This window comes from Oreochromis aureus, linkage group 15 (genome assembly GCF_013358895.1).
Source record: "Oreochromis aureus strain Israel breed Guangdong linkage group 15, ZZ_aureus, whole genome shotgun sequence".
NCBI classification, from domain to species: domain Eukaryota; kingdom Metazoa; phylum Chordata; class Actinopteri; order Cichliformes; family Cichlidae; genus Oreochromis; species Oreochromis aureus.
Genome location: NC_052956.1, coordinates 25251901 through 25264475, shown reverse-complemented (window position 1 = coordinate 25264475; position 12575 = coordinate 25251901). Strand labels below are relative to the sequence as shown.

Genomic DNA, 12575 nt, shown 5'->3' with positions numbered 1-12575 from the left:
ACCGCATGCCTTTTGGTTTGTGTAATGCACCCAGTACATTTCAGCGACTGATGGAGCGTTTGTTTGGAGATTGCAGACATCAGTCGGTGCTTTTGTATTTGGATGATGTCATTGTCTTTTCATCCTCTGTGCAACAGCATTTGGAGCGATTGGAAGAAATATTCTCTCGTCTGGATAAAGAGGGGCTTAAAGTGAAACTCTCAAAGTGCCAGTTTTTCCAGAGGCAAGTGAAGTATTTGGGGCATGTGGTGTCTGCCGAAGGAGTTTCTACTGATCCAGATAAAATAGCTGCAGTGCGGGATTGGAAAACGCCCAGCAATCTAGCAGAACTGCGTTCCTTTTTAGGATTTGCTAGTTATTATAGGAGGTTCATAGCGGGTTTTTCACGCATGGCTGCTCCCTTGCATAGACTGGTCTCAACACTCCTCCCTCCAGGTAGAAAAGGTAGGACCCCCCCAAAACCGTTATTGGATTCCTGGGATTTAGAGTGTGAACGAAGTTTTCATCAGCTCAAGGCTGCCCTAGTTTCTGCACCAGTGCTTGCTTTTGCTGATTTTCAGAAGCCATTTACGTTGGAAGTAGATGCAAGTTATGGCGGTCTAGGGGCGGTGCTCTCCCAGGAGTATGAGGGTAAGTTGCGCCAATAGCTTTTGCTAGTCGGAGCTTGAAGCCTACAGAGCGGAATATGAAAATTATAGTTCCATGAAGCTTGAGCTTGTAGCTCTTAAGTGGGCAGTCACTGAAAAGTTTAGGGAGTATCTTTTGGGTCATCGTTGCACTGTATTTACAGATAATAACCCTCTAAGCCATTTGTCCACGGCAAAGCTAGGTGCCACAGAACAGAGGTGGGCATCAGAGCTGGCTGCTTTTGATTTGACCATAAAATACCGGCCTGGGGCTCAGAATGCTAATGCAGACGCACTGTCCCGCCTACATAGTACTGTAATGGAATTGGATGGTCCGTTATCTAATGATATTGGAGTGCAGTGTGAGATGATTCCCAGTGTTCAGGCAGAGATAAGTGTTTTACCTGGTTGTTCTTTCTCTGATCTCTGTAGGTTACAGAAACAAGACCCGGTGATTGGCCCTTTCTTAAAGTATTGGGAGGTGGCCAGGTTGCCCGATTCAAAGGAAAGAGATGATCTTGGTAAGGGTTCGAGGGAATTGGTCCGTCAATGGGGGCGGATGAAACAAAGGGAGTCTGTGTTATATCGCTGCACTCATACTCCTGATGGAGGGAGGGAGGTTGACCAGCTTGTGTTGCCACAGTGTTTACAGAGCCGCGTCCTTCGTTTACTCCACGATGAGCATGGCCATCAAGGAGTTGAGCGTACACTGCAGTTGGTGCGCTCACGATATTATTGGCCACACATGTATGTAGATATTGAGAGATGGTGCAGAGATTGTGAAAGGTGTGTTCTTTCTAAAGCTGTTGTGCCAAAGATTAAAACCTTTATGGGCAGTATTTCTGCATCTCGGCCTCATGAAATTTTGGCAATTGATTTTACAGTACTTGAACCCTCAACTGATGGTAAAGAGAATATTTTGGTAATGACTGACATCTTTTCTAAATATACTCAGACTGTCCCTACGAAAGATCAGCGAGCCAGCACAGTGGCAGAAGCTTTAGTGAAGCATTGGTTTCATTTATTTGGGCCTCCAAGTCGCATACATTCTGATCAGGGGCGAAATTTTGAAAGTGCTTTGGTGCAACAGCTGTGTAAGATTTATAAGATAGAGAAGAGTCGGACGACTCCCTATCATCCGCAAGGTAATGGTCAATGTGAACGATTTAATCATACACTTCATGACTTGCTGCGTGCCCTGCCTCCTGAACAAAAGCGCCGGTGGCCCCGGCATCTCTCCCAAGTCACATATGCGTATAACACCACAGTACATCAGTCGACTGGTATGACTCCATATTATTTGATGTTCGGGCGAGAGCCACGTTTGCCAGTGGATTTTTGGTTGGGTGCTGGCAGTGAAATTGATGAGGACGTCACTCTTGAAGAGTGGGTACAGGAACACCAAAAGTCCCTGGCTGCTGCATATGATGTTGTGCAGCAACGGTTAGAAAGGAGAAGGGTTCAGAGAGATGTGAACTCCTCTAAATGCGCTAGCCCTGATTTGGAGCAGGGCGATTTGGTATATATGAGAAACCACTCTGTAAGAGGTCGCAATAAGATTCAAGATTTTTGGGACCCCACGCCTTTTCAAGTAGTGCGACCTCCGCCTGGTCATGGCGTAGTATATTCAGTCGCTCCTGCTGGACACACTGGTCCACTTCGACAAGTACATCGAACTGAGTTGAGAAACATTCCAATCAGGGAATTGGAGGGAGATCAAGATAGTGGTCTACAAATGTCAAAACAGGATGATCTAACTGGAATGTTGGCCACAAATAACAGTATGGTTGATGAAGTGGAACAGATGTTTACAGAACAGGGAGATGGAAGCGATTCTGCAGTGTTGAAGGAAGGGACGTTGAGTCCCACACATGTGGGGGTGCCCCATTTGGACTGTTCTAGAGACCTAGAACCTGGGGATGAAGATGTTGCCAGCTTGGCGCAAGGGCCTCGTAGGTCAATGAGGAAGACTGCTGGACAGCATTCAAACCCATTTAAATTGCCACAATCTACTATAAAATGAGCCAAATTTTAAGTGTGCTCTCTTTTCAGCTCATCGTCGGGTCGCCGATGCCCTTTGAAGGGGAGGGTTGTAACAAGTGTCACCTGGCAGTTTGTTGCTCTCTGCCAGGTGATTGGCTGAAAGAGCTGTGAAAAGGTAGTGGGTGTGTGGGGTGAAATCAGCGCACTTCTGTGGAAGAAACCAGAGGCAATTAATTCACTCGGGTGCGAGTGGGTATATTGTTGGTAAGAGACTTTTGCCGTTTTGTTTGGATCATTTGCTGGTTGTATGTGCCTATTTTTAATGTGTTGGACTTTTTTAGTGTGACCACCAATTTTAACAGAAGAATTGATCAAGCCCTAGATCGACTGCACGCAGGGAAACTGATCAATATTGTAGGTATATTGAGTGTTTGTTTTTAGCTTCATGATTTTAAATGGTTTCATAAAATTGGTATTTTATTGGGTAATATTTTAATTGATAATGTTGTTTGTTTTTCAGCGGTGCTGTCTCTGCTGTCCTTTTTTTCGTTCTTTTGATTGATTTGTAATTTTCTTTTGGTTAGTCCGTCCAGCCGTAAAGGCGGTTATTGATTGAGAGTGAGTCGTGTAAGGGCGGACTAACCTCCCTTTTTTGTTTTCTTGTTTAATTGTTTGTGCCACTTCCCTTTGTCTCCCAGATTGCAGGCCATGCATATCGCTGATTCCCAGCTGCGCTGAGACCTGAATTGTTTGCAGTGCGTGTCACGGTTGCAGTGTCGCTAAGCGGGGTGTGACGGGGTTGCAGTGTAGTCATATTCGCACCGTTAGTGTGGTAAGTCTCATGTGCAGCTGGGATATCGGCAGGATCTGCTATAAGTCCTGTCTGGAAATAAGGGGAATTTGTATGTTTAATTAATGTAATAAATAAATGATCAATTTATTTCTTTGTCCCGTTCACTCGTACCTTGTCCTCGGTTACATATGTAAACTAAATCTCTTTGAAATTTATAGAACAACATTTTATATTTATATTTATTTTCTATTGTTCATTTGATCCTGTAACTTATTTGTGTGTGTTGATGGGCTGTAAAAATGTCACAAAGCTGAAAAAAAGCTTAGTTACATACATGAAGTGTATAAAATTTTATGCACTTTTCACAGAATATTAGTATATTTTACTTAAGCTTAATAATCAGACTAATGCTTGTTTTCCGGGAGGATCCCAGGCCTGATTTTTGTTGATGTATTATAAATGTTCTTGTTTTATTGTTATTGTTATTTACTCTATTCTCATTAAATACATATCCATTTGAAATTGTTCAAAGTTTGCGTTATGTTCATACATGTTAAAAATACCTGCAAATAAAATTAGTTCAGTGACAATTAATCAATTTATTCATAACACAAAAGTTAAACTAATGCAACAAATATAACAATGTAACGAATATATTCAAATAAATACATTTCTTCATGCATAACTCATTTTAGAACTAATCTTTCAAAAATTGAAAACAGTCTGTCCATCCTTTCCCTGCTCTCATGCGGTCTCCTCTCCTCAGCCTCCCTTTGCTGCCTCATGTCCTCTCTGATGAGGTCTAGCAGCTCATCATCCCTGTCTCTTTTCCTCTTTCTCCCTGTTGTGGGTGGCTGAAACTCTTCCTCATTGCTTTCGTTTTGGTCACCCACTGCTGCGCTTGACCCTGGAGTGTCCTCAGGGAGAGAGGAAATTAGGACAGGAGGCCTAATGGAAGGCCTTTGTCCTATCACCTCATCCATGAGGGCAAACCAGAGCCAACTACCAGCAGTGAGCTTCCCACTGACTCCCTCTCCTGACCCTGGATACTTGCAATCCTAAAGGCAGAGAAAATCAAAAATGACAGTAGACAAATAAAAACAACACAACAACTATTAGTAATTGTACATTTATTAACATGTGTTCTTAAGAATTATCTTCTTGATATACCACACATACATACTTTGTATTTTTCTTTAAGTTTTCCTATTAATTTGTCCTGCAAGGGGGTGACTTTGCCCTGCTGGTCCATCTTCTCCAGAACTGTCCTGATCACACACAAAATATAAAAGAAGAGAGAAAAGCATGGCAACTATGTTAACCCCTAAATCCAAAAGTTTTCATTAAAGTTTTTCATAAGCAAATGCCCAAAGCCTAACAACACAACTGCTACAAAAATGTAACTTTTGTACCACCAGATTTTCAAGTGTATTCTTCTCCCGCATTAACTCCCGCTTCGACCGCGATTGTTATGAGAAAAATTCTCCTGTATGACCCGCAATGAATCCTGGGATATAGTTGGCCATGAAGGATACACCCGACCCATCCTTCAAATCTGGGGAAATGAAGGACGCATTTGTTGCCGCATTTGGAGGACTCTTCGAATTTGGACAGCCTTCGTAGCGTCGCTGTGACGTAATTGCCTACAAATGCGGCCATCGAAGCATGCTACCCCTGAATTTGGACACAACCGTTGATGAGGTAACTTAGCCATTTAAATCAGCTGTGTTGGATCAAGGACACATCTAAAACCTGCAGGACACCGGCCCTTGAGGCCTGGAGTTCCCCACCCCTGGCTTAAAGATTTGTTCTCCCATCTGTCCACCTCGGCATCCTCCCTTAGCCAACTCTGTGGCTCTAAATGTTTTCACTTCCAACTTCCAGAGAAAAGGTTGTGGAGACATGAACATTTAACTGTGACAGGTTAAGCTGGACATAACTCAGAGGTTAGTATAGGTGGACATGCTGAAGTTTTGACGATAAGCTGGGACGCCTCACCTCTGACCAGCCCCGGCTGGTTCCTTCGGGCTCTGGAGAAAACATAATTGTGAAGCAAAGTGAAACCATGTGTGGCTCCCTGACACAGGAAACCTGGTCATAACAGCCCCAGCAAGTCCTCAGGAGGATTTCTCAGAAAGGAGAGACCTGTCCGATCAGCTTGGGATCGTAAATGGTCATCCAGATGTGTAGAGTGTTGCTACTAATATGAAAAAAAAATCAAAGCAATCATCTTCCTATTTGCAGGAAGTTGCAGTCTTATTTTTACTCTGCTGTGACTGAGCCGTGAATCATACAACATTTTCTCCGTTGCAGATTTGTGTTCAGTTTTAATCACAAACATCAATATTTAGACGTGTCCCCGAACCTGTGAGCGGATATGAACCTGTCATTGGTCCGCAGCCCTGTGGTGTTTTTCAGGGAGCGGGTGTTTGGAGTCTAGTTATTCAGTCACTGGCAGCAGATTAAAAGACCTACGCTGTTGAGTTGTGTTGCTGCTCTTTGTGATGGCTAAAAGCAGGATCTATCTGCTCCTACTATAAAGATGCAGATTTCATTAACATGGAGCTCATTCTGCTGCACGTCTGTTGGGCTTGAGCTACACATGCTTTCATTTCCAACACAGTGACATCAGTTATGAATAAGACACACAAACAGGAAGAATCAACACTGCTGTGCATTTCCAACATTTTATTCAAATTGCTGTAAATCACTGATTCTGACAGAAGCTTCGTGTAACTCTGAAAACCTTCAAACAAACCAAGAATGATTAACATTAAATAAAGAGAAAAGAACTAAAACTGAAACAACTGCCACCCCCATCTCCACCAGCACACACCCGGCGATATGTCAACATGAAACAAGGTTTTCTCCTCGGCCACACGACGAGTCAGAAGGCCGACAGCCACGCTGCTCTGAGGCCTTGCCTCCTCCATTTGTTCTGCATCGCCTGAATGTCAGGACAGCGTCCGTTTGAAAGTGACACAAATGAGACAGTTTTCTGTTACAGAAGAGCAAAACGCCAGCAGCCAAAACAATCACAACGAGCAGTCACAGACGTCCCGACAGCAGTGATGCAGACACAGACACTTTTTCCTTTCTGATATCGTAGAAGAAGAAAACCTGAAGCAGTGAGCTGAAGGTCGTCTGAAAACGAGCATAGCCCGTTCATCGTCTGTCGCGTGTCATCTCACACGCTCCGCATTTTGAGAAATACTCTTATTAGATTTATTGTATGATGGTAAGATTGAAATTTGTTTTTTTTTTGTAAATCCTTGTGTGAAGTTTGAAACTGCACTTAGAAGATGAGCTGATTGAGTCAGAAATCACTCAATGCCTTCCGTCGCAGTTAGAAAGGATGTGACGGGGACTCACTCGTGAAATCTCTGAAGATTTTGGGTAATTTTGCAGGAAAAATGCCAAATAAAAAAAACCCAATTACTTAAATGTAGTCGCTAATTAATTTAGTTTGGCCTCTGAAACTCTTACAGTTGTGATTTCTCATTAATGCTGTGTCAGCAGAAAAAAAGGTCGAACGTCGTGACCTTAAAGTCACTTTGAGCTTCGAGTTCTCACCACATATACAGAACACAAACAGAGCCTGCTGCACGTAAACCAAATGTTTCTGCTGTTTTTGATGTATCGATCTGCGAGTTCCTAAATCGTCGTTCTGCCTGTGACACAGTTTAGTGTCACGGAAGCAGAACATTTTCATTTTTTTGTTTATTTCTCTTTAAAGTTTGAACAGAACGATTTCAGACTTATTTTGTACTTTTTGTAAAAAGTGATGTTTCAGAGTTTTGTTTTCCATGGTAACGGTTTACTGATGCATACGCGGCGAGCTCTGTGATGTTAAACGGCAGCCCGAGGACCTTCTGGTGTCTTTTCAGACCAATGATGAAGCTGTGATGTGCGTCAGTCGTCAGAGTCGCCGTGTTCTGCCGTCGGACTGTTGTCCCGTCAATCAGTGCGACTCGCAGCCACACACAGGCAGCTCTTGTTGAACGCTGATTTCCATCGTGTCCTCATCTGATGGCGAGCTCAACAGCCCTCTTCAGAGTGTGTGTGTGTGTGTGTGTGTGTGTGTGTGTGTGTGTGTGAGAGAGAGAGAGAGAGAGAGAGAGAGAGTGTGAGCTGCATCCCCAGCTCGCGGTTGGGCCGGATCAGTGACGGATAGAGTGGCGCTGCTGGAGTGAAAGAGGGGGAGGGGGAGAGAAAAGGAGGGATGGAGGAGTGGGTCGGCAGGAGGACAAGGGCCTCATTCTTTGCCAGTGGTGAGGAGTTTCAGGGCTTTCTGGAGGTTCTGGACGGCCGTGCCCACGTCCTCGTACTGCAGGGCGCTGCCGGCGTACTTGCAGTACTTCTGGGCTTTGGTGAAGTCTTCCGGGGAGAGCTGGACGCCGCCTAGAGGGAGGGAGAGCGGAACGACAGGAGGATAAAGGATGGAGGGGGACAGAGAGAAGGAAACTAGTGAGATCAGATATAATGTACAACAACTACGAAGCAATTAGAGCAGCTCTGAGGGCCGATCACTCTTGACGACTGAGTTGCTGAGCAACACAAAGGGGAGGATTGATGCCAACCATGACACATTCCATCAAACGGCAGACAGACAGTCTGCACAAGCAACTGCTGAGTTTCTTTAGCTACAGGATGCTTTAGGAAAGGAGACAAAGGCAAGGAAAACAGCAAAGGGTCCCTTTAGTGTAGATAACATCGACTCTATGATCACACCAAACACGAAACTTTTTATCTGTAACATGGAAAAAACGTCCCATGAGTATTACAGTGACTTGAAGTATTTGTTTATTACTTCTGATGCTACACAACAAAAGACCCTGAAAGTTAAAGGTTACAGATTCATTTTACAAATTTCTTCTTATATAACAACACTTGTGTTACTGCCACTGTGTGAGACACGGGATGGATGGATGGATGGACAACATGGTAAATGGACGGTTCTTCTCTTCTACCAGTGCAGTCACAGCTGAATTTTTCTCAAATTCCCAGCAACTCCACTCAGTTTTGTTCAACTGCTTCTTCGAATAAAGTTTCAATGATAAGAAAAAAAGGTTTATTTTTTGGGGTTATAATCAAGCCGCTGTCATCCCATTTTACCAATTTCCTGTCAGTTTCAGTTGTCGTCCGTTTTGTTGTGACCTGCAGTGTGAATAAAGTTTGTTTGATTGTGAGCATTGGAGAAACGAGGCACAGGATGAGTCTTCTGCTCTGCTTGGAGTTTATTTCTGACTTAAATTCCCTTTAAAACACTCAAAGTCCCACTGTGATCCGCGTCACGGAAAGTGAGCCCATCACTGTCGGTCAGTGTCAAGGGGATTGTGGGTAATTCATCTCTGTGATCAGAATGTATTTAAATAAAGACTCATCTGTAATCGGCCCGATGAAGGGAGGCATCAGGGAGGAGACACAGAGTCTGTGTGTGTGTGTTGTTTAATAAAGAGATGTGAGGCTGTAACATGTCCATGATCCTCGGAGATGAACCGCTCCCTGTGAGATCATCATGTCGCTCGCCCTCTTGCTCTAAACCTGTCCACGATCTTTTGTTTTAAATCTCAACAATTAAAGAATCAGGTTTTCCTTATCAGTGTCTCCGCCCGTCCTCCCCTCTTTATCGTTTTACCTAAAATATTAAAAATGATGTGATGTTTAGTGGTTTTGACCCAGCTCAGTTTAGTTTTATTCTGCATAGCAATCAAAGAAAACATGAACAAAAGAAGTGTAAAAGTAAAGTGTAAAGTGAAGATCCTGACACTGCTGAGCCATTTACAGATGAAACACTAAGTAATCTAAAGTTTTACACCCTGTGTACAAACTACCAAACAGCCAGAGGTAGAAGCTCAAAACTTATCGAGACCGACTGCTTTTCGTCAAAAAATAAAGAAGTTCAAGAAAGTTTTCAGGCCAGGTTACTCTCACGCTGAGACGGCTCGATCAGAGAGATGAACATTTCCCATATTACAGCTCAACATGAGTATTCCTCTCAAAGTCAGTTAATCTAATAAAAAGTCAATTTAATGGATCTCTTGAAGTGGTTTTATTTATGGTCTTTATTGCTCTTTTTTGCAGAACGTAAAGTGGACGGGTGTGTTTTACAGGTGTTTCCTTTTGGGCAGTATGTCATAATGATTTCCAATTTATGAAATCTGCAACTTTATAAAGAGTGGCTTTCTTATATTTTGCCTGAGATATAAGTAATATGGAGTATCCAGGATCATTTGTGAATTCTTATTTCAGATACGTTTTCTAATTCGGAGTTATTTATACTCTCTTTCCGAGTGGTAGAATTTTTAAGATTTCCAAATATTATGAAATTTTATGACATTCTGTGTTTTTTTTTAAATTAATTTATTTTTAAACAGTCAAACAACATCTTCAGATAATTTTCAACTTCATTCAGAGGTTGTTCCATGTTATTTCCCTGGCACACTGGGTATGTGTCATCGGCAAACAATATGACCTTGAATGACTTTGACATTGCAGCCATCTCATTGATGTACAGTATAAAAAGCAGTGGCCTGATGACAGATCCCTGGGGAACCCCGCAGAGCTTGATTGAGCTTCCGAGATAACTGTTAACCCACAACATGTGTGTATAAGTTAGGTAAAAAGTTGTGATCGACTTTATAAAAATGATTTGTTTAGAGCTAAAAATATTTTCACAGCATATTCTTTGTTTTCATTTGTAGTTGGTACTGAATCTATAAACTCGATTAAAGCATGTGTCGTGGTTCTTTTGGGTCAAAATCCACATTGCTCTTCAAGGTCAAGCCTGCAGTGACAAAAACATGTTTGTATTTTCATCTAAAGTTCAAAAATGTTCTCTAACTAACAAGTACAGCGAAAAAAGGCAAGCTGGGGTTTTATTTGCAGCATATTCCACTCTTGGCCCTCCACCCATCAGAGTCTCTGGGGGCTCACAGCTCAGCCTGAAGAAAACACAGCTCTCACGGTGGGTGTAACACTATAGGATACCATAGACCCTCTTTCACATACAGAACTCCAGAGTATTCTATAAGGGGGGGGGGGAAACCTTGTAAAGACCCTTCCTGTAAAGACCCTGCCTCCAGGAAACTGGATCATGAGCTCAGAGCATGTTTCTCTTTTCCCTTATCTTTATTGCCCTCTTCTACTTCCCCCTCTCATGCTTCCTCTCCAATGTTTAAGCTCATGTTTTTAACATTCCAGCTAGGAGTAATGGTTGAACATTAGTTTGGTTTCTACCTCTCTGACAGATTTTGGAGCTTGGTCATGGACATGGATACGTTCCACCGTCTGTCCTTGCTTACCAGTTACCAGCAGAAACTTCTTTTGGCCCTTTAGCACTGCCGTTGGAGCTGTGCTGCTGCTCTGGAAAATTAGGTTGATGTTGTATTGTTAAGAAACCTGACCACACAAATGTAGGGTGAGCGGCTGATATCAGACTCAAAGTTTCTGTGAGGTTTCAGACTGAAAATGGCTCATAGTCGCTGCTCCAGCTGTGAGATGGGTGGAGTTCAAATTATTAACTTAAAAAAAAAAACAACAACTTGTTTTTATAAAGTATGGGGTCACTGTGTCAGCACGAAGCAGGGGAAAGATGGAAACAACTGCAGAGGCATAAAGATTCGACTTTTTGGACGTACCATTTCAGCTGTATGAGGACAGGTTACAGGTCATAACAGATCAGTGACCAGTCCAATTAACACACACTGTACAAACTGCCTCCAACCTTCACATTCATCCAGTTTTAACTATATTCTAACTTTCTTCTCGTTCATGACCTTTTGCTTCTTACCTGTCTATCCTTGATTTTACTGTCTATCCTGTCACAATTCATTTACTTTTGCAAAATCAGAAGACATTAAAAAAGCAAGAAATTTCAACACAGTAATAGAAATAAAATCCTGAAAGAATCCGTTCCTAGAGTCCCTGAAAGATTCAAAGTGTTGAAGAATTCAAAGCGTGTTGAAATATATGCAGTGGATCTTTCATCCCTTCTTAACCTGTCTCTGCACATTTCAAATTTTCAATTATGACAAATGAATCCTGTAAATGACATTTATGTAGAGTCTTTGCTCTTTGTTGAGCACATTTTTTATTCTTGATTTGCTTTCTCGTTTGAAACTGTTCCCTCCTCTCTCTGTATCTACGGGTGGTCGATTGTCTCCTTTGGACTTCTTTTACAATCGCTCCCATCATCTCTCTTTTACCCTTTATTCGATCATTCCATTATTCCCTCTTTCATCACTCTACTTGTTCAGGATGTCTCGCTCCCTCAGTCGATCCTTCCCTCCTCAGAGGACACTCTTTAATTTAAACCAGGCCTCTGCTGCGCTCCCCTCACTCTACGCTTCGCTTTGCAAACAGAACCCGAGATGTGGTCTTGGACGGGACACGTCTCCAAGCCACGAAATGACTGACGGCGCAAAATCGAAACATGTTAACGCATTCTGACGAATAACATTCAATCGCTCAGTGTCACTGCCGACAAAACACGAGCAGGTTACTGCAGGTTCTGAATGCTGCAGACACACACAGTCAAGACAGCAACCTCCACTCCGGGGGGCCTGGTCTGATTTTCTTCTTCTTTTCTTTTGTGTTTGAAAAGTAAATATCAGCGTTACTTCAAATGAACACAGCACCTTGGTTGTTTTTGGTGCCACAAAATATTCAGCAGAATTTTCTGGATTTTGCTTTTGAAACACGTTGATTCTACAGGTGACTGACCGACACTGCTGACATCACAAAGATAAACACCTCACAGTCCACGAATGTGCATGAACGTGTCCATACTTGGCGAGTTGGGCATAAGGCTCATATCATTACCATACCACGGTAACAAATCCAAAAATGATCTAAGATGCGTTACATATTTCTGTTAGACAGTTCGGACATAGTGAACCTCCATTTACAGGGTGTTTCCAGAAACCAGGTTTCTCTGAACAATCCTCAGACGTGACAGTGAGCAGCTGTCACTGGATCTACTTTGTACTCATAAAACAGTCTCACAGAAAAGCAGTGATAAAACATCCAACCATCTGCACAGTCTAAGGGCGATAACGGTCTCTTATGGACAAAGAAAAAAAAATCAATTTAACAAACCATAAAACATGGTGAATGAGCAGATTTCACTTGGAGATTCCACTCAATTCCACTCTTAATAAAAACGGCCAACA

The 12575-nt window shown here is 42.7% G+C and overlaps 1 protein-coding gene across 3 annotated transcripts in view; it reads right to left on the bottom strand.

Moving 5' to 3' along the window:
• Positions 1-6075: 6075 nt before the first annotated feature.
• vta1 (vesicle (multivesicular body) trafficking 1) overlaps positions 6076-12575 on the bottom strand; it is a 60100-nt gene continuing 53600 nt past the window's right edge. For all 3 annotated transcript variants that reach the window (XM_031752905.2, XM_031752907.2, XM_031752904.2), the window contains one exon: positions 6076-7803. In XM_031752905.2, the coding sequence (XP_031608765.1) occupies positions 7658-7803 (146 nt within the window). In that variant the 3' untranslated portion in view covers positions 6076-7657. The remainder of the gene's footprint in view (positions 7804-12575) is intronic.